General features: G+C 39.4%; 1 protein-coding gene across 5 annotated transcripts in view; it reads left to right on the plus strand.

Annotated features, from left to right (window-relative positions):
* ARFGEF3 (ARFGEF family member 3) overlaps nt 1-18983 on the plus strand; it is an 82159-nt gene extending 63176 nt beyond the window's left edge. For 3 of the 5 annotated variants that reach the window (XM_027888050.1, XM_027888055.1, XM_027888053.1), the window contains 14 exons: nt 486-665; nt 1043-1187; nt 2280-2402; nt 4625-4728; nt 5470-5614; nt 7833-7961; nt 8506-8682; nt 9235-9349; nt 10128-10230; nt 10866-10997; nt 13181-13311; nt 14599-14607; nt 16438-17671; nt 18421-18983. In XM_027888050.1, the coding sequence (XP_027743851.1) occupies nt 486-665; nt 1043-1187; nt 2280-2402; nt 4625-4728; nt 5470-5614; nt 7833-7961; nt 8506-8682; nt 9235-9349; nt 10128-10230; nt 10866-10997; nt 13181-13311; nt 14599-14607; nt 16438-17671; nt 18421-18612 (2919 nt within the window). In that variant the 3' untranslated portion in view covers nt 18613-18983. The remainder of the gene's footprint in view (nt 1-485; nt 666-1042; nt 1188-2279; nt 2403-4624; nt 4729-5469; nt 5615-7832; nt 7962-8505; nt 8683-9234; nt 9350-10127; nt 10231-10865; nt 10998-13180; nt 13312-14598; nt 14608-16437; nt 17672-18420) is intronic. The other 2 variants (XM_027888052.1, XM_027888054.1) reach the window with 1 other exon arrangement.
* Nucleotides 18984-22331: the final 3348 nt, after the last annotated feature.

Raw genomic sequence — 22331 nt, forward strand, 5'->3', positions numbered from 1 at the left:
CTTTATATTCAGATTCACTGTTCTTTAATTTTATAACAGTTCTTCCAAAAGTGTCAAGAACCTTGAAGTTCCATAAATAGCCAAGTAAGTGGCACTTGTTCATGCCTACATAGGTATGGTGGATATTTGCAGAAACTCCCTTTTTGAAGGCAAAAATGGTCACCCAGTAGAAACAAAAGACAGTGTTCCACATGAGTTCTGTTCTGTGGGGTTTAGTGTTTAATTTATTTATTTTTAACTCTGTACTTTTGGAATTGTTTACAAACCTTCATGCATCTGTGGAACTCCCAGCAACTCAGAGTCTCAGTCATCTGTTTCCGTGGCAGTACTCCCTCATTTTCAGTGTAGTGGGATCCCTAGTAACATCAGTGGTGAAGCCACTTTTAGGGTTCAGCAACATGAAGTGCTTACCTCCCTTGAAAGTGTCTCACTAAAACCAAATGTTTTCTCTTGCACATACTCTAATACTTCTTCTTTCCCTGCAGGCTGCCTGTCATAAGGAGAGGCATGTGTCTCGGAAGGCTGTCTCCTTCATCCATGACATCCTGACTGAAGTGCTGATGGACTGGAATGAGCCTTCTCACTTTCACTTTAACGAGGCGCTTTTCCGCCCCTTTGAGCGCATCATGCAGCTAGAGCTGTGTGATGAGGATGTCCAAGACCAGGCAAGTCAGTTCTGATCGGGGTGTCTGTATTTGGCCTACCATGCCCGTAAGAAGAGTGGTTTCCAGAGTGCACTTGGTCCACCTGAATGTTTCTCAAATTCCCTTCAAATGCTGTCCCTTAATGATCTTCAAGGAATTGAGAGTGCTCTGCCTACCTAAGCCAGCATTGTGGTACAGCACAGAGACAGTACACCTGGCTTTAAAGCAATTAAATAAAGCTTTTCTATTATCTAAAGAAGTTTAAATAATAAATTAGTCTAGACTTAGTGAAATCTAGGAATCTGTTTGAAGACATTGTCATTCCTTCTGAAGATCCATCTATATATCAGTTCTGGTTTTTGATTTTGTTCTTTTAACCCCTCTTACACTGTCTGCAGGTGGTCACCTCTATAGGAGAGTTGGTGGAAATGTGTTCTACCCAGATCCAGTCAGGATGGAGACCCCTATTCAGTGCCCTGGAAACAGTGCACAGCAGCAGCAAGTCAGAGGTTAAAGAGTACCTTGTAGGAGAATACTCTATGGGTAAGGACTTACTGCAATGACTGTTCCATATGTATTTTAGATTCCCTGGGGGACACAGTAACTAAATATATTTAAATGCCCTAACTGAACAGTGGCACTGCAATACTCCAGAACTGAACTCAAGTATCTGACTTCTTAGTTGAAAGGGGAAGGGAAAGCAGAGGTATTGTTCTGACTTTTTGGCCTCCAGATTCTGACAGATGAGTAGAATGAGAAAGAAATGCTTCAAACCTACATGAATAATTTCGAGCAACACAGTAGTGGAGGCTGAGCTTGACTGAGCCCTGGTCACTGTCCTGCTCAAGAAAGGGAAGCAGACTGTATACAACCAGCATGTCTCATGTGGACTGTCTTCCTTATTGTGTGAAACCTAGTGCTCTTAAATATCATGGTAACTTAGTGTGATAATCTAGACAAGTGCTTGTCCAGGTAGTTTGATCACAAGATTTTCAGATTGCTAGTGCTGCAAGAATGTGCACCCCTCTCAGAGATGTTTGCTTGTATGGAAATGGAGTAATAGGGGAAAATAATTTCATTCTGTTCTTTTGCCCCATTCAAAGGTATTTTAAATGTTACAAGTCATGTGTAAGGGATATGGGTTTCTTCCTAAACTTTGTCTTTGAGATCTGTTATAACTGATGGCTAAATGCAGGTGTACACAGCTTTTGAAGATTGATAATCTACTTGGGAAAAACAAGGCTATTTTGTTACTGTGTGGTCTGAATAGTTTTCTGTGTGATTGATGTCCTCTTGGCAGTTATCAAAAACTGAACTAGAAAATAAACATAAACCTCCACCAAACAGAAGTATTAGCTACTGAACTGAGTTCAAGAGCTCAAACCTGCTCTTACCATTTGGACAGGCATACACTAGTATTTGTCATAGATTAGGCAAAGGAGGGATTCTGTATCTCTTTCTACGAAAGGCTACATGAGTTGCCTCAGGAGCAAGAGAAGGTTTTACTTTTAAGATGATTTCTGTCTCTGCTCAGAATAGAAAAGATTCTACAGATTCAATTTAATTTTTGAAAAATGGTTGGAAAATCATTTTTGTGGCAACTGGGGAAGAGTTCTCATATTTTTATTTCCACAGGGAAACGCCAGGCTCCGGTGTTTGATGTCTTCGAAGCATTTCTAAACACAGACAGCATCCAGGTCTTTGCCAATGCTGCCACCAGTTATATTATGTGCCTTATGAAGTTTGTCAAAGGACTGGGTAAATATTTTCCTTTCCTATTAAGTCAGGGTATTTCAAACTTGATCCTGAAGAAGAGGATAATTCAGTTGTGTAATACATAGTATGGTAGAAGAGAGAGAGAAAATGAAGAACATGAGTCCACAATGCTTAAAAAAAATAAAATCGAGACTGAGGGATTATTTGACAAACATTTTTAATACTCTCAGTTCTTCAAGTTTTTATAGCAGCAAAAATGCATCTCACTATTAAGTATCTGCTTCATCTGATCTTAATTTGCAGCAGAACTTGCTTACATTAATTTAAATAATAAAAGGTGAAGCAAACCCACCACCTAGAATATTGCAGAAATGGCCTGGCGTTGTGCAGAGACACCAGGGAGTGTCTGCCACAGAATAGGGTATGTTTTATGTTCAGAGGTCAAAGGCACGTCTCCTTTATATCCTTGCCCACCTCAGCAGCAGTAGTTTGGCATATGCACTGCTGAAAACCTGCCGAACCTTCTGTGAGGTCCTGAGCATTGCAACTGACACCACTGTCCCTGTGCTTTGTGTTGTGTTACTGAGGGCAGCAGAGACCAAGAACATCATGCTAAGGTGACCCTGCAGAGTAATTGTGGTGCTTCGCCAAAATTCAGAACAAAGAGAAATGCAGGGTCATTCTGATCGCCCATGCTTGCCCTGATCATTAGAATTCGACACTTTTCATTGAACTGTGACAATGATGGGGTATTTTGGTTATCTAAATTACAGAACTTTTAATGAGTGGTAAAATTAGACCTTTGGTTTCTATATGTATATTGATTCACAGAGGTTTCTGTCTGTAAATAACTCCCTTTGATCTAAACGAAGCACCTAACTGCAGCAAATCTAGTCTTTACTCTTATCTTACTAAGCTATTTCACCATTGATTTAAATGGAGGCAGAATTCAACTTGTGATAACAGACCATAATTACTACAAAAGAGAAATAAACTTGCATGTCCAATACCAATAGAGGGAACTCATGTTTCTTCTGGAGACTTCAAAAACCTGTCTTTATGTTTCTTTAGGTTTCTTAGTTACATGAGATAATTTTGACCCCTTTGTGGTCACATGTCAAAAAGCAAGATGTTTTTTTTAATTAAAGGTGTAGGACTATGGGATACTTCAGCAAATACCATACTATGTGTGCATTTTATTGTAGAACTAAAGGTTTCAAACTTCACTGGCTGACTTGGCTGATCTCAATAGTGGACAAAACTTTAAAATACGTTATGGAGGGAATCATTAAGGGCATAGAAGAAACAAATAAATATAGTGAAAGGAGAATAAAGTAGGACTTAATAAAAGGATTTAATATTTATCTTGTGGTTTTTCTGAGAGGAATAGCTCTTAAGACAACAGAATGTTTATGTGTATAGGCATTTAGTAAAGTTTCAAATTTGGCACTGAATTGAAAGTAGTTGGATAAAATGGAAAAATGGTTGTAAGCCAAGTATTCTAAGGTGGACAGAACACTGGCTGACAGGGGAGGAAAACAGACTGTGCAGACAGGAAAATGGTGGAATGAATGGAGTTATCCAGAGAGGAGCTCTGCAGCAGGATGCCTTGGAACTGCTCTGCTTATTGAATTCACTTAATGAAGCTGACCTGAAAGAGAGAGTCTGCTGATGTCATAGAGCTGGTAATACTAGCAGTTTTTAGCCTGAGGATATATATCATACAGTTGAAACTGTGAGACCTTGACACCTGAATTAGACAGCAGAAGGAAATATAGTAGCACAAAATATAAAACGATGTATTTAAGCACTAAATAAACTAAAAGGAAGAACTTGTGCTATAAAAACTTTCCAGGGCACTGAGGTACAAATGAATAGGAAAAAAATGAGTATAGTAATTGAGCAAAGAATAAGAATATATGAGCAAGTAATTACAATACCCTTGGAATAAAGTGAAGTGGATCGATATACCAGATAATATAATATATGATTATAAGAACTCCCAAACACTTTACTGAAGAGTCGTTAAATAGGCATATCTGTATCAAAACATTTATTCATATACAAGTTTGTGGGCCAGCAGTGACCAGTATTACTGTATTGTTTGTGTGGGGGTCATCTGGTTGTCATCTAAGATGATCAAACAAAGAATGTTTTCTGGCTTCTGTTCAGGTATTAAGGCATAAGTGAATGAAAAAGGAAAAAGAATTCTATGTTTGTTTATATTCTTCTGTTCTTCCCAATGCTGCCTTTTCTGTCCCCAGGGGAAGTAGACTGTAAGGAGATGGGTGACTGTGTGCCAGGATCAGGATCTGCATCTACAGACTTGTGCCTTCCTGCGCTTGATTACCTCAGGAGATGTTCTCAGGTATGATGAACAATCTCATACAGGCACTAATCTGGTGAAGGAAACAGTTCTAGCCTACAGGCTCTGCATCAGTCATGAGATGGTTTGCATGAACCCAGCAAAGTCTGTGGTGACCCTGATGGTAATAACTTGCACTGCCAAATGGTCAGTCACTATATCTGAAGGAATATCATATCTTGTAGGCCAATTAATGGTGGGAAAACTGATGAAATAAAAACACCCAGGGAACCTGTGGGAAAATGTGAACAATCAAAACCTAGTAGTAACATATACAAAGCTAAATTCATTCTTATTTAAACAGTAACTGTAAACAATGTTAGGAATGAAAGACAAAAAACCCCAACCAAATCAAAACAACAACAACAACAAAAACAAACAAAAGACCAAAAACCACAAAACAAACAAACCAACCAACCCCCCCCCCCCCCCCCCCCCCCCCCCAAAAAAAAAGGGGCAAAAAAACAACTTGAGAATGCCCAGATCTTAAGAGCAACGGGTTACACCCTCTGAAACACAGAAGCAGCTTATTCGTACCATGAAAACTTATCTGAAGCTTGGGGCAAATCTGGAACAATTGGAATGCTGGGGTGTTTCCTCTAATCTTCTGGCCTCTAATTGTGTTTTCGTAGCTTTTATTTTATTTTACGTACTTGTGCTGTATGTGATAGCTTCTACAAACTTTCATATATATGCTTATCTTCTCTTTTTTTTCTCTATCTCCTCTCCACTACCCTCCCCAAGTTGTTAGCCAAAATCTATAAAATGCCCTTGAAACCCATCTTCCTCAGTGGTCGGCTGGTTAACTTGCCCCGAAGAGCGCAGGAACAGTCAGCCAGCAGTGAGGATGGTATTGAATGCATCCTTTCTGACTTTGATGATGACACCGGTAAGTGCACTGATAGCAGTAAGTGCAGAATTAATCAATTGCTTCTTCCACAGGTTGCTGTAAATTTTGCCAGCTGCTGAAAGCAAAAACTTCATAATTTGTCTCCCTGTTGTCTACACATACACATGTGCACACACAGAGTGTGGAAGTTCAGATCACATCGCCTTCTTTATGTAAAGATACAGTTCATATATAAGAAAAATACAACCTGTCTGCTAGGGCAAGACAACAATATTTTAATGAACAATTATTTTGATTATCCTGATATTCATAATACAACCAGTGTATATTTCTGAGACATAACAGAAAAAAACTTTCTAGACCACAGCTGAAGTAAAGGACTGAAAACCTTTTAAGGTTGGTATTGGCAGGCCTGCCTTAACAGAAAAAAATATCAGTATTTAGTTACAATCTAGAAAGGTAGGGAATAATTGTTTAAATGTTTTCAAACTTGTGTCCTGTGGTCTGTTGAAATAAACAGTGAATTTCTGAAGTCCATATAAAGCTACATGACCTCCAGAAAAAACAAGCAGCATTTGTCTCCTGATTATTTGTGTGGTTTATATAGGTTGTGGATTAATCAGGTGTTTGATGAAATAGATCTGTGCAGAGCCAAGTGGTAGGGGAACGCAGCCTTACAGCTTCTGAACTCAGGAGGCCTTCACAGCAGTACAGTCACTTTTGAATATCTGAACTACTGAGCTGTTCCAAATAGGCTGCTTCTGCGAAGAATCAGCTCCAACCTGTCAGAAAGCAGGCTGACTCCAATGCATTTCATTCATATGCCTCACCAGGCTGGCCCTTGGTACCTACTTTTATCTAGACTCTTCCATCACATGGATTGTCCTGTTCCACTGCTACCCTGGATAAAGGAGAGAAGAGCTGCTCTCTGAAAACAGAAAATCACAAGTCCTATTTTTTCACAAAACAACCTTTTACTTTCTTCTTTCTATGTTTGTGTTTGGTTTCAGTTTGGTTTTTCTAAGTCATTGAAGCCTCTGTTTGAGTCAGTCTTGGGACTTGACCTAGGGTCTCCCCACCTCAGGTGAACACACTTTGCCTACTGTTCTGGAGTGGTTCTGCCTATCAGTGTCTTTCTGTGATTAGAAGTGCCATCCTACAGCAAAGAAACCTTCTGATTTGATTTTTGTCACAGTTAAGCACTAAAACTGTCACCCAATTTGTTATTTAGATGGTAATGGTGTTAGAACATTGCTAGGTGAACTGACTTTACAAAGACAGGAGGCAGTGTTTCATCTGGTGCTCTAGAGTTCAAAGTCGCTACCAGGATGGGGCAAAATGTCTTAGCCTACTTTGCCATATTTGCAGTGTATTTTCATAGTGTATTTGATACCAGCAAGTGTCATGCACACACAGACTACATCAGCATAGCTACCAGTGGCAGAGAACATGAGCTTATTGGTGAATCAAAGTAAAATCCGTTTTAGCCTAATAAACTCCTAGCCTTCTTGACTTAACTCAAGAATAACACTATATAATGACAGGAGTGTAATATGCAAGATCCTTCTAGTCATTCATGATATCACTTTAAATACAAAGTATTTAAAGTGATCTGTGAAAAATTAAAGGGCAGCAGTTCCTAATCATCTTCAAAATTGTATTGAAAAATAGTTGTATCCCATAATCTTTTAGGGGATACGTTTGCCAACTCACCTGTATCCTAATTGCTGTTCTGGCAATTGTCCAGCTCTGTGACCTCTTAAGATTGAAAGATAGTGTGAGGCAGTGTGATGATACCTTATGAGACATTTTACTGTTCAGTTTTGGTCACCAGTTAAATTATGGCTAGCTACCTCAGGAGCCTTACTTAAAAGCTTAACCTAAATGAGTTCAATCTCTTCTGGGCAGGATTTGAAATGATAATGAGGTAGGGTTTTACTTATATACTTTATGTGGGACATTTTACGCAAGATTAAAGAGACTGGATTAGAGGGAGAAGTAAACTAAGACCAGAATAAGGTGTATGTGGAGGAGGATGGCACAAAACACAGACTTAGTAAAAAGGGTGGGAAAAGGAGACTATCGTTTCAAAAATGGGTATTGCCCACAGCCACTACACAGCAAGAGTAAACATGCAAGAACCCATGATCTTTATGTTAATTAATTTATTCGTTTCCATCACTTTGAGGGCAAGTTTCACCTGTAGTCAATGCAGTATCTCACTCATGGTTTTTAATCTTCCTTTCTTTACTTGTAGGCCTTATCAATGTCTGGATTATTCTGCTGGAAGAATTAACAACTGCCATATCCAACTGTCCCCGTCAACACCAGCCTCCTACTTTGGATCTGCTCTTTGAACTGCTGAGGGACGTTGCCAAAACACCCGGTAATGAAAGGGATTGACAAAACATGAGCTAGTGGAGTCCTGACCCAAACCTTTTAGAATTCTAAACCACTTCTGTAAAGTGTACTACTCATGCTAAAGCTGCACAGAGACATTCTCTTGTAGAAAGGGATTTTCTTGGAATGGATTTGTTGTTCCAGTTAGTGCATTTTTCTGTTGACAAAAGTTGTCTTGTAAGAATATATTGAGCATGTTCTTACATTCATTGCACAAATAGAGAGGTGTGGTACTCTATTGATGTCCTAGTTACAGAAAATGTTTGCTTGGTGTTTAGGAAATTGAAAGAGAAAACTACATAACCCTGCAGACTCTCTGGGAGAGACTGCACCTGAACAGTTGGCTAAATGTTCGTATAGTATCTCACAACTAGATCTGAAACTCTTACTACTCTCATTCCACAAAAAAGTTTCAGAATTTCCTTTCTTTAGCATTACCCCAGGTCTCAGCTTGGAACAACTTAGCAAATTTACTGAGCATGGAGGCTTTGTAAGCAAAAATATACAACCCTCATTATGTTTATTTTAAGGACCAGGATTTGGCATTTACGCAGTTGTACATCTTCTTCTTCCCACGATGTCTCTTTGGCTCCATCGCAGCCATGGTGACCATTCTTACTGGGATGTAGCATCTGCTAATTTCAAGCATGCCATTGGCCTTTCCTGTGAACTTGTAGTGGAGCACATTCAAAATTTCATACACTCAGGTATGTCATTTTACTGTCATCTGTCATCAGTGACACGTTACTGATAGCTACTTGTGGAGATGGTTTCATTGCTTTTTGGTTGCTGAAACATAAAATAAGAGGAGGAGGAGGGTTAAAATTTTCTGTTTAGGATTTTTTATTTTTCGTTCTTTGTAGGATTAAGAATTATGGGGAAAAAAATTGTAAGGGACTTATAGAAGTTTATGGTAACTTCCTGCTCAGAGCAGGGTTATCTTCAAAATTAAATCATTCTAGTCTTTAGTAAACTTTCCAAAAGAAGATACAAATACTTTGATCATAAGGAACTAGAACATCAGAAACAGCATCTAAGAGAATTTCTCCTGTACCACTTAAGCCCAGACATTTTATATTGTTAACATCAAAAGGAATTGTCTTATTTCAACTTGATGCAATGCATGTTTCAATACCTGCATAAAAAGAATTTGGTTTTGCAAATTCTCTGAACAGCATTTAAGTGTAGCAAGACTGTGTATCTCTAATTATAATGAAAAGGCAATGATGTCAAAAACAGCCTGTGTCTTTTCCTTATAGATATTGGTTATGAAAATATGATCAATACTATGCTGAAAGATCTTTTCAAGTTGCTGGTAGCCTGTGTAGCAGAACCAACAGAAATTATTTCCAGAGTTGGCTGCTCTTGTATCAGGTAACCCAATCTGTTCACTCTTAGCATAAAATTAAAAAAAAATGTCTATGTCTTTGAAGAACTTGTGGACTGATTAAGTTGGTCAGCATCTCAAAAGATGTCCACAATATATCTTACCTCTTGTTATTTGAATAATGAATTTTAGACTTACTAGCCTCTCCTTGCTGTTTTCAGTGTGCTTCAGAGCCTGAGATTTTAGGCATTACTATATGTATGGTTCCCATTAAAAACTCTTGGACATTACTTTATATATAGTTAGTCAATAATCAGTCCTTAACAAAAATACTCAAGAGTTTTTCCATTGGAATTCACATGTCTGTAGAGGTAATTAATATCTTCCACAGTGTTCAGGTTATTACAGTCATAATCAAAATAAGCACTGCATTTATATATTTAGACAACGTATGGTTCTTGTGGCAAGATGAGTACTTAAAGAGGAAAAACAAAGGAGAAAAGAAGTCAAAACTACAGTGTAATTACAAAACCAGGTCAGGATAACAACTGAGATTGGATAACATTAATTAGCTACTAAATAAGCCTTTTGTTCTGTTTTCATATAATCATAGAATGGTTTGGGTTGGAAGGGACCTTAAAGATCATCTAGTTTCAACCATGCTGCCATGGGCAGGGACACCTTCCACTAGACCAGGTTGCTCAAAACCCCTTCCAGGCTGCCTTGATCTCTTCCAGAGATGGAGATTTTCAACCTTGTTCCTTTACAAGTAAGAATTGTCTAGTTCCTGCTTTAACATGGTAACATTTTCCTGTGTTCTTGCAGGTACGTGTTAGTGACAGCAGGGCCTGTTTTTACTGAAGAGATGTGGAGGCTTGCCTGTTGTGCCTTGCAGGATGCCTTCTCTGCCACTCTGGAGCCAGTAAAGGTAAAACTGCCTTTTTACCAACAGTCAAAATGTAATCACACTGTATATAGACTCATTAATCTTTGACAGGTTGTTTTTTCTTCTTCAGACAAGTTTTTGTGTACAGAGCCAGGAAAAGAAGCCTAAAAGTTATGTGGTAGCTTTTGTTAATTTGTCAATTCACAGTGAAGCATGTTGGATCAACAGTGGAGATTGAAACCAGTTTTTCTAAACATACAGACAAAACTAGTAGCTAACAGACTTATTTTAAATTACCTTGCCAGCATGAAATTAGAAGAATTCTGTAGGTGAAAGCTTCTTTTTTGATCCATTTCTTCCTCTGGATTGACTAAAACTAGGCAGAAGACAATGTTGCTTATTTAACCTTGCAGCTGCATGCTCCATATGGCTTAGTTTTCAACTCACTGGCTGTCTTGTAAACAAAACATCCTCTTAAGTCACTGCTGACCAGAGTACATAAGAAGCTGTAGTGCCTTTACACTGGATGTATTAAATTGCTGAATGGCAGGTGACCACCTGATGGTAATGGGACAGGTCACTCTGAATCTTGTATTTTACACAAACAGGCTGGACATTGCTACAGTCACTGAATTGTTTAACGTAGAGTGAAAGTCTGATGTTTTGTCCATCTGTAGAACCTGCTGGGCTATTTCCACAGTGGTTCTGAAAGCTTTAGTGGAGATGCCTGTGAAGTGAAGGTGGCAGCCCCCTCCCTCTCGCCAAGTGCTGAAGCTGAATACTGGAGAATCAGAGCCATGGCACAGCAGGTACTGACGGATGTTTCAGGGCAAGTCAGAGAACCTTTTAAACTTGGAGGTTTTCTTTATGAAAGTAAATTTTTACCACCACCTTCCTCACAAACCCTACAGGCAAGGACTTCCTCATCACCACACTAACACTTATGTAATAGCAGTATTCAGAAAAACTTATAAAACCCAGAAAAATAAAACCTAAAAACTGTCTCCTGGTAAATAGGGATTAGGAATGCCTAGAGTGGGGAAAGATGCATGAGTACCTGAGGAGAACTGATGATGAGCCTATTGTGTAATTAGCAGCATCAGCATACATCAGTGGAAACCTTTCTGATAGAGAAACATGTTACCATGAATCCCCATCTAAAATGTCATATACATTTCTGTTTATTCTGTTAAAGAACAATAAATTCAAAGGACAAAAAATGTGCTAGAACAGAGATGGGGATATTAAATTAGGAAAACAAGATTTGTTTAACCTATCAAAGCAGAGTTTTTAGAGAAATGCAGATTTTTTTTTTTTTACTCTATAAATATCTAGGTATAGGTTGCAGAGAAGAAAAAGAGTTGCTGGGAACTAGAAGATAATGCTGATATTTAAAAAATTATTTAAAACTCACAACTAACTCCTCATTAGCAAAGCAAACTTTGAGACAACTTTCTTAGGGTCCTTTTGACTACAGTGGAGGTTATTCATTTTATGGAAGTAGTTACATGAAACAAGTTCTTTGAAATACAGAACACTGAAATTAATGACCTGTGGGGAACCATAAAACTCTAAATACCATATGACAGCTTTAGCATGGGAAAGCACCTAGATCAAAACGGCTAACAGATGTTTGGTATCAATTTCTGACTTAAAAAATCATATCTTGATGCTGCTTGAAAATCTGAAACACACAGACACACAATTAATGTGGCAGTGGCAGACATTGTTTGAATAGAAAAAAATGTTTTAAAAAAATGTTTTAAAAAATGTTTTAAAAATGTTTTAAATTAAGTTTTAAAGATGCAGAACTCAAAAAAGCGGGGAATGTGGCATTAATACTTTTCTTGTAGACACTATCAGTGGCACTCCCTGAGTCCTTCTCAGTGGGGATTTACCGCAACTATGAAGCTACAAAACAAAGCTACAGCAACTGAGTTATTTCCCCATTTCCCACCGTCCTGGTTTTGGCTGGGATGGAGTTAATTTTCTTCCAAGTAGCTGGTAGAGTGCTGCGGTTTGAATTTAGTGTGAGAATAATGTTGACAACACACTGATGTTTCAATTGTTGCTGAGCAGTGGTTACTCTAAGTCAAGGGCTCTTCAGCTTCCCATGCTCTGCCAGGGAGGAGATGCACAAGAAGCTCAGGGGGACAGCTGATGGAAACTAACCTGAGGGATATTCCATGCCATAGAGTGTCACGCTTAGCATGTAAACAGGGCAGGTTGGCTGGCAGGGGCTGATGACTGCTCAGGAACAGACTGGGCATCTGTCAGTGGGTGATGAGCAACTGTACTGTGCAAGTTCATTTCTCTCTCCTTCTTTTGTTGCCTCCCTTTTTGTGGTGGTGGGGGTTGTTGTTATTATTATATTTTATTTAAATTATTAAACCGTTTTTATTTCAACCCATGGATTTTACCTTTTCTTTTCCCTGTTTCTCTTCCCTATCCTTGAAGGGGGTGGGTGTGGGGTGTGGGAAGCAGTGGCTATGTGGCACTTAGTTGCTGGCTGTGGTTAAACCACCATCCACACACAAAGAATTGCATACTAGATTTCTGTATCTTAATGGCTGAAAATAATCCTTCTGACAACCAGCCTTTCTAGGTGCAACAGGGCTAACTATGCAAACAGGTCCTTGTCTCCACTATACTTGATATTTTCTGATAGTAGTGTACAGGCAGCAGAAAGCTTGTTTTGGCTTTTGGTACTATGCCTTATACAAGTTCAAAGAAAAATATGTCTGTCCTTTGCCCTGTTCTCTATGGATGTCTGGAGGTAGAGCCTGTCAGAGCCTCATTGCTCTGAGACTGTTTTACCAAACCAGCATGCTCCAGGGAAGGTCTGCCTTGGGGGATACCTTGCATTCTCTCTATCACTATAAAATAGTTCAATATGACAGATTTTTTGCAATTTAGATAATCCTATTCTTGGGTGCCTCCAAGAACCCAGTGCAAGTGCTAAACTGACTGTTTTATGTCACTTGTTTTCTAGGTCTTCATGCTGGAGACTCAGTGCTCTCCAAAGACCCCTAGCAACAAGGAAGGGTTTGAACATGCCCAGTCATGTGTACTCATCATTGACTTGCCACCAGATAAGAAACCAAATGGGCATAGCCAGAGAAGGTAAAGTATCTTACCAGGAAACTACTGTGTCATTAAAAGTAAAATAGAAATATTTCCCTGCAGATATGTGAACTGAGTCTGGCAAACTATACCTCTCCCTAGAACTCATAAAAAGAAATGAATACTCTGATCAAATTAGGTTTTGTGACACTGTTATGTTTGTAATGATACCTTGCAAGTGCAATGTCTGCTTCACTAATGGTCTTTTAAATTCAGTATTACTCAATTAAGAAGGTGAAAGAAGTTAATGGATAAGCTGGAACAGTATAAATTGAAGAGACCACATCCAAAGCTATGAAAAACTGTCAACATATTTGAGCTAGGGAACATTGATTTTGCTTGGCACTTTATTTTTGTGGAAGTCCTTCCATTATGTTACTGCCTCAAAAATTCATGCATTTGCATGACAATCTGATCCTGTCAAAGAATATTTCTCTTTGCTTGCACTCAGTTGTTTTAACAACTGATGTAATGTCAGTAGGGCCAAGAATCAAATTCTGCATTCAGGGTTTGTGTTTTTATTGCAAGGTATGAAATACATGGCATGAAATTGTCTTTTACAAAATACCAAACCTACTTCTGTACCACTTCAGGCAATCTCATTCAAATCTAAACTATTACTTGCAACAAGGAGCTGGGATGTGATGGTCCTTCTTTGGCTGAACAGGAAGAAAGACCATACAAGATGTCTCTGTTCTTACACTGCTTGCAGAAGTTTCCCCTGAGAGCAGGTGCTCTGTTTCCTTGCGTTCCGAGCACAGGGCCCCGTGCAGAGACAAAGAAAGCTTAAGATCACAGTCTAAACCCTTCGTTTGTGGTGGGGAAATATCTGCTTTATCCAAAATTTAGCAGATTATTATTCTTGTTAAAATGAAAGCAGAGCGAAAGACTGGAGTACTTACCTCTCACAGCACGTAAGGCCATGCAATCTAACAGGCTCTGTTTGTAAAGGGAGTGTGGGCCTTGCTTGTCTTTAGACAAATAAATAAATAAAGCTTGCAATTAGTACAAACTCTGAATGCTCTCACACTGCGCTTTGTCTAAACAACTGCAAAAAGTGTATATGCCAGTAGGCAAGTGCTACCCCAGCAGTACTCATTTTTTCACCAAAACATAGCTCAAAAGTTGACTGTGCCACTGTTTTTCTCATTATTTGCTACAGCAGTGCAGTAATATGCCAGTCATGCATGCTAGTAACTGTGGCCTTTCAAAAGTTTTACTTTAACCTTAGCAGGGTTTCTCTTCTCCCTTTTGCTTTTGTTTCCTTAATGCTGCATCGTTTCACAGGAAGCTGGGGTAAGGGAGCTTTTCTTCTTCCTAAAAAATAATCATAATTTCAGTTTGAAATTTTGGGCAGAATAAGAAAATACTATCCTTAACCAGCTTTGACACTGTGTTTTCACCTATATTGCTGTACTAGTTTGTTTTGGGATTGAGCAGTGCTTTACACTGTACTTGTAAATTGCTTTTTTGGCTATTACAAGGAAAGCAGATCTCCTTCATTCCTGACTACGCTTTTGAAACAGGATTAGTTGCTTGAAATCACTGCAAGCTCTCATTTAACTTTATACATGTTCTTAAGAGCTTTTCTGAGTCAGAGCCTCTAATGATATTTACAGCAGAAAACTACTTCCCCATAAAGAACTCCACTATATGTGTTAAGAGTCAAGATTTTAGCACTGTGAGATAAGTTTTACTGATGTATCAGCACTGACAGCTATATCATAGTACGTGAACTGACATGAGTAACTTAACCCAAGAAGAACAGTCAGAATTTTTTTTTTCAATGTTTCATTCTCAAAACTGAATTTTTATATGATTTCTCAAAAAAAAAGAAAATTAAAATTAGACGTCTTATTTTGGTATTCCCAAACACTTTTGAAAGTTGTTTAATGAAAGTGGAATAATTTTTGCAGCAAAAAATATTAAAGGTCTACAACTGAACTTTTCATGTTACATGAAGATTTGCCTTAAGTTAGACCTAAAAGTTCAATATTGCAAGCAAACTGAAAAATCTCTTCCTCACTTGATAGCCATGCAAATTAAAACGCAACCCATCATACATCGAAACAAGTATTGCTATATGCATCTGCTCCATTTAAAACATTGCCGCTGTAGTCTTATGCAAAGACTTTTTTTTAAAGACCTTAAGATAGGTTCCACACTTTATAATTTTAAATCCATGAGATACCAAACAACAATTGTGTCCACCCTTTCTTCCAAGCCTTACTTGCCTGTAAGCCTCTCAATGTTACTTACCGGTGAATGACCTAAAAACTTTGTTTGGAGGAATTTGCCATTCCTGGGTCTCCTGTGCAAATCAAATATTAGTGAGGGCTAGAATAACTCCCAGCATCTCTCTAACAGGAGCACAGCTAAGAATACCCAGTATTGTATGTGAAAAACAGGGTTAGGAGTACATATTTCCATGCTAGCTTCTCAGTGTTCAAGTTGGTCTTAAGAGCAAACACAAGAGTGACATGTGCCTTCAGCCAGACTTCAGCTTCTTTGCATGCTGCATTGCACTGCTGCTGTTTCTGTACATGTTTATTTGTTGGTTCATTGGCTCTTTGAGGTTTATTTTTCAGAAATACTCTTGGCATTAGTGGAAGTGGAAACCAAATAGTAAACTAGTTTTGGCTTCAATTTGTCATACCAAAGTTAAGGTTGTCTGACGTTGGTGGATGGGTAACTTCTGTGTTAGCAAGTCCCTCAGTTATAGCAGGCTGAAATACTGAGCATACTTGCAGCTGCCAGAATATTAAAAAACAGAATATTTAATCCTTCAGTGTCAGATACTGGAGAAAAGGACAAAAATCATATTAGAGTTTTGTTTTAATACCACCTTTACATAAGTGCCGTTAGTGGCTTGCTGTGGGCAATTTTTGCTTAACCAATGCAAGAATCTTCTCTTTTAGGAAACTATTTGAAAGAGTAGCCGAAAGACCATTCTAGACTGCTTTATCTTTCTCCACTTCTTTAGTAACAAGGCTGTAAAAATTTGCCCTTTCATTTGCACTTTTCACATTAGGTTTTACAATATATAGTTCTCTACTCCTAGTAAAAGTGCAATGCACCGTTTTAATATTCTGTGGTTTTTTTCCTTCTTATGCTTGGTTTACCAAGTATTCCTTTCAGGACGATAGTGGTAAGCTTGCTGTCCCACCAAGTACTACTCCAGAATTTATATGACATCTTACTGGAAGAATTTGTGAAAGGCCCTTCTAACTTGGAGGAGAAAACAACAATACAAGTACCAGAAAACAAGTTGGCTGGTTTTCTCAGGTACATTTCCATGCAGAACCTGGCTGTCATCTTTGACTTACTGCTGGACTCCTACAGAACAGCCAGAGAGTTTGACACGAGACCTGGTTTGAAGTGTTTGCTGAAAAAGGTGTCTGGCATTAGTGGAGCTGCCAACTTGTATCGACAGTCAGCAATGAGCTTCAACATCTACTTCCATGCCTTGGTCTGTGCAATCCTGACAAATCAGGAGAACATCACTGCAGAGCAAGTGAAAAAGATCCTCTTTGAAGATGATGAGAGAAGCACAGACTCATCACAGCAGTGTTCTTCAGAAGATGAAGACATTTTTGAAGAGACTGCCCAGGTCAGTCCTCCCCGAGGGAAGGAGAAGAGGCAGTGGAGGGCTCGAATACCATCTCTGAGCGTGCAGCCCATCAGCAATGCGGACTGGGGGTGGTTAATCAAGCGGCTTCATAAGCTCTGCATGGAACTCTGCAACAACTATATCCAGATGCATCTGGACCTGGAGAATAATGTAGAGGAGCCTTCAGTGTTCAAAGGTGACTCCTTCTTCATTTTACCATCTTTTTACTCAGAAACTTCCACCCCATCAACTGGAGGGCTATCTGGAAAGGACACACCATCGGAGGATGACCGGAGTCAAATCAGGGACCAACTGGGAGACAGCCTGACGCCTCGAGGAGGGAGTGGAGAAATGTTGCTGCTCCCCCCACCCTTAAGTCCTAAACCAGAGAAAAAAGAGCAAACCAAGAAAAAAGAATGGTGGGAGAGTGCTGGCAACAAGATCTACACCATAGCCACTGACAAAACCATCTCCAAGCTCATGACAGAATACAAGAAGAGAAAGCAGCAACAGCAGGCCATGACATCCTTCACCAAAGAGGTCAAAGTGGAAAAGAAAGGGGAGCTCCTGGGTTCAAGAGGGCCAGACTCACCCGTGCTCCAGCGGCCACAACATCTTATAGATCAAGGTCAGATGAGGCATTCATTCAGTGCTGGTCCAGAGATCCTGAGACAAGAGAAGAGACCACGCTCAGGATCTACAGTCAGCTCCTTGAATATATCTGTTAGGGATGCTGAGGCCCAGATACAGGTAGGACATTCTTGTGGAATGCTAATAATAATAGCAATAAATAAAAATATACCTATACATATTTTTAATTGATTTTATTATAATCCTTTCATTAAATACCTTTTTAGATAAAGAAGTCTTCATGATGAGCACTGAATCTTGCAGCAGCTGATACTGATAAAAACCTGATTTTGTCCTATTAAAAGAAAGTCAGTCTTTAGGGAAGTGTTATCAGGCATATACTAGTTCAGCTTTCAAGTGTGTTTCTGTGACTTAGGTCAAAGCAGCACTTAATATTTAAAAACTGATAACCTACAGCAAAATCATTGCTTACTGCTGAGGGCTCTAGCCCACTTAAATCTTTTGAAAACACCATGCTCCTTGTCACAATGCTTTTGTACTTGAGGGTTTTTTTGTTAATTCCAGAGCAAAAATAGTGGTCTCTGTTGCTGAAAAGAAACTTGCTGCTTTCATGTCCAAGTGAACAAATTAGTGAAAGCTTCAAACTTGACAGACTTCGTTCACTGTGGGACAAAAAAAGGGTGATGAAGGGTGAGCATGATACCTGCAGTACAAAGTCAAACAATTACTTATAGTAATGATTGTGAATTAGAAAAACACAATGAACATTAATGAATATGCTGGCATTACTCAGTCCTCTTCATGAGGCTGTAGCCACCAGATATCTTATTTTGTGCCTCAACCCATGGGCTCATTTGTTTCAGAAGGTCTTCTAAAGAGTCTTTTCTTTCTGTCCAACTTATTTATAGGCATGGACCAACATGGTGCTGACAGTTCTCAACCAGATTCAGGCCCTGCCAGATCAAACTTTCACAGCCCTGCAGCCAGCAGTGTTCCCCTGTATCAGCCAGCTGACTTGCCACGTGACAGATATCCGTGTCCGCCAGGCAGTACGGGAATGGCTGGGAAGAGTGGGCCGAGTTTACGACATCATCATTTAAACCAAGCAGTGCTCTGTTGCAAAGGGCAACAAGGTATACAGCAAAGAAGTATTTGGGGTTCATTAGTTGCCTATTTGTTGGTCATAAATTAAGAAACAATGACCTTGTTGATTTATGTCATCCACTTGAGATTGTGTGTTCCTCGCTCACACTAGCAAAGGAGGCAAAACATGAGTCTGTCCAAGTATCTGGCATGGCCCCAGAACCCAGAAACTACCAGTAAATCAGTCTGGTACCTGAAGGGGTGATACATTTCAGTACCCTTCATTTTAATTCAAATTTGTGACTTGTGGGAGCCACAAGAAACTGCAGCAAAACTTCCACACTCGCAATTAGCTGTGAATGCAACTGTCACGTGGATGTCAAACCAGGTCAGTAAGCCTATGTAACTTTAAAAAATAAATAAATAAATGCAAGCTGGGGAAAAGATGGAGCTATAGGACAAGTAAAAAGGTGACACTTTTTAGGGTAACATTCTTCCTTCAAAAATTAACATGAGAGAGGATAGGCAACTAAAGACTATTGTAGTAACCATATGCATCACTCATTAAAGAAAGGGGAAATTTATTTTGCTCCAAAAAGAACCTTTGAAGTCTGGTCACATTTGGAATAGCTAAAGTATTCCCAGTCTAAAACTGGTGAACCAAGCACAGACTATTCCTTCTTTCATTGCTCTTCTGGAGTATTGCTTGAAGAGAAATGGCACTGTCAAGCTGCCCTCTCTCCAGTGCTACCCTGGCTGCCTCTTCAGCTATGCCTACAGCTGACAATTTTTCCACAGGTTAAATTCCCCTAAGGGTAAAAGGGAAGTTTGTGTTGTGTTTCCTGTGAAGCTGTGAGTAAATACCAGAGTAAATATCAGCATGTGCCAGTATGCAGCATTCAACTAAGCAGAGTAGGGATAAAGTTTTCCAGTTTAAGCAACACTGGCTATGATTCTACTGGAAATTTTTTTGCTTATATAGAGCTGCTGTAGCCAGGAACACCCTTATCACCTTTGTTAAATGTAGGCTATCACTTCACATTGAGCTGAAGCAAGATGGAAAATAGTCTGAAGGGGAGGTATCTTTCCTGTTTCTCTCCCATTTCTTGCCTGCTGCTGTAAATAGAAAGGGACAGATCCTCACAGAGGTTCAACCCCTTCTGTGCAGCACTCCTACAGGGACTACTGCAATTTGCTGTTATGAGTAAGAGGGAGGAGAAGGGGAAGGACTGACTATTGTGTTGTCAAACTCATATGTGATGCTCTTCGCGCTAGGCGCAGCAAAGGGTTACCTTGCTGCACGAGTTATGTCATGGCCCCTGGGACATTCCATCTTGAACTCCCATGCCACATAATTTGTTTATCAGAGTTGAAATAACTTGTTGAAAATAAGTTGATTTTTAATCTTTTGGACCCCTTAATGCTGTTCTCCCAAGACTTTTAAAATGTGCTTACCAACTAAATATACAGCTTCAATCCCTTCTCCAAAGCGTTCTAAAAATGTCATCTCCTTATATCAGGCCTGGATTTTGCACAACTAACTGCTTTTAGCATCTTAAACCTAGAAAAACGGAGCCAAGAGGCTTCACTGAACAGCCATCACCCAAGCTGCTGTGTTTACAAAGAGTCTGCCGCTATCCTCCTGCCTTTTCCCTCTATTGCCTACTTTCCATTTGTCACCTGTTAGACTTGTGCAGCGAATATTTGTCCCATAAATTTCTGTAGTGTCAGTCATGCTGTTTCCCTTTCTTTCAAAACTTCTCTTTGCTAAATTGTTTAAAGGACATAAAAATTCTGTGAAAACAACTCTTTCCTACCACCTAAACTGAATTTATAAATGACCAACAATTTTTTCAATTGTCAATTTTCCCCCAACAGTTTAAATACTTCCTTGGGGACAGGTTAGATTAGCCTTTGGTATCTGGGAGAGCAGTAGCACAGTTTGATTTCTGTTGCCATGTCTTTCTTATACATCTTCAGGTATAGAAAAAGAGTGGTTATATATTTTGTGCAAGTTTTTACTGGGCATCTAGATAGAACTGGTTTTAAAGCAGTACATTATTTAGGTAACAACAGAAATCAGAATAATAGACCATATGCAAAACAGGTTTTCGTTATTAAAAAAAACCAAGTTTTCATTATAAATTTCCTTATAATGTATTTATAATGAAAACAAGTTCTCACTATAAATGCATTGAATGGATGGAGATCCTTGTGGTACTGATCTAAAACTAAAGGAAACCCCTAAATTACATCGGGGAACTAAAATTGGCAGCAGTACTGGTGAAATCACTCAGGACTACAGAAGAGGCCCTAGTATCTAGGAAACACTATGGTTATGTGTTCTGGTTGAAATACAAAATCCTTCTGTAAAACAGAAAAAAAGCTCTAGGAGTGACAATACCACTACCACCTCCCTCAAGTTCATGAACAGTATAATCTAGTGTTATCTGATAAGCCATCTTGACCTAAAATATAATTTCATTTCAACTACTTACACTACAACTACCATACTGGAAAATGAGGAGGAGTAGATTTGCTATACTGCTGTTGCCCTGTTTTAAGCTTTGTCCTTCAAATTGTGCACCAAGTGCCCATTGTCACCCTCAGTGCCTCTTCTTATTAAAACCCCTCCATAAGATGTCATGAGTAACTTTGAGTAATTCCAGAAATGTGATTTAAAAGGAGGGGTGTGGGATTTGAAGCAACAAGCTTTACATAGCAAAATTCAGCATGTGCTGCTCTTCTTTATGTGTAAAATGATAAGCAGGTGAGGAGAGCAGTCCAGGGCCACTTCAGTAACCATTAGTCTGAGCTGTAGGAGCCTTCTGATGCACCTTCAAATTATAAACAGATAAAAAAATTGAGTTGATTCATTGGATTCTCAGCAATTTTTTTGGTAGTTAAGTCATAGACATCAGCAAGCCCCAAAGAAGTAGAACAATAAACATGTGAAGTTACCATTTCATGCCTCATGGCTGCCAGCATGATACCTTCTGACCTCAAGCTTTTAGCTCAAAGGAGGAGCCTGCCAGGACAATCCCAGGAAAAGGTGACTGGCATCAGCCTATCATAAGCTTCAGGAGAGGATTCCCAAGCATTCCAGTCATGTCAAGGTACGTGTCCATGCTACAGCAGCTTTTCTGCTTTCCACTTGTGAGTGGGGAAGAACCTCAGTCCGTAGCACAAAGTAGCCCTTGTATCCACATGTGTAAGTCTTTCTCACACACCTGACCCACTCAAATCCTCACTTATAGCTCTGTAACCTAATGCATGAGCTACAGCAGCATCTTGGCAGCTTTACTGTGGTGGCTTGACATCCTTCTCAGGTACCAGAGCTGCACCTCTGCTGCCATTGCCTAATTCACACTGCCCTCCTCAGAGCCACTGCAGCAAGCAGAGGCGAGGGCATCCCATTTTCAAATCTAGTAGGCAACCACTAACAGAGAAAGTTGCTGTTGTCCAGCATCAAGTACCTTGAAGCACATGAAATAGCTCATCACTGCAAATATTTAAAGCAGACAAAAGCAGAGCACTCATCAAGAAAGTGATTCTTCATAACAGAAGTGGGGTTTGACCCCAACTCACACGGTCTCAGGCCATTGCATGTGTTTGCACTTTATTCTGTACTGTGAACATATGCAGACATATGAGATGATTGATGCAACTACAGATACCTATAGCTCCAGTCACTGTCATATTCTGAGTATTCAGCGTATTTTCAGAGAGCTATCGT

This window comes from Empidonax traillii, unplaced genomic scaffold (genome assembly GCF_003031625.1).
Source record: "Empidonax traillii isolate 1590-97213 ecotype Southwest subspecies unplaced genomic scaffold, ASM303162v1 scaffold229:size1690559, whole genome shotgun sequence".
Classification (NCBI taxonomy): domain Eukaryota; kingdom Metazoa; phylum Chordata; class Aves; order Passeriformes; family Tyrannidae; genus Empidonax; species Empidonax traillii.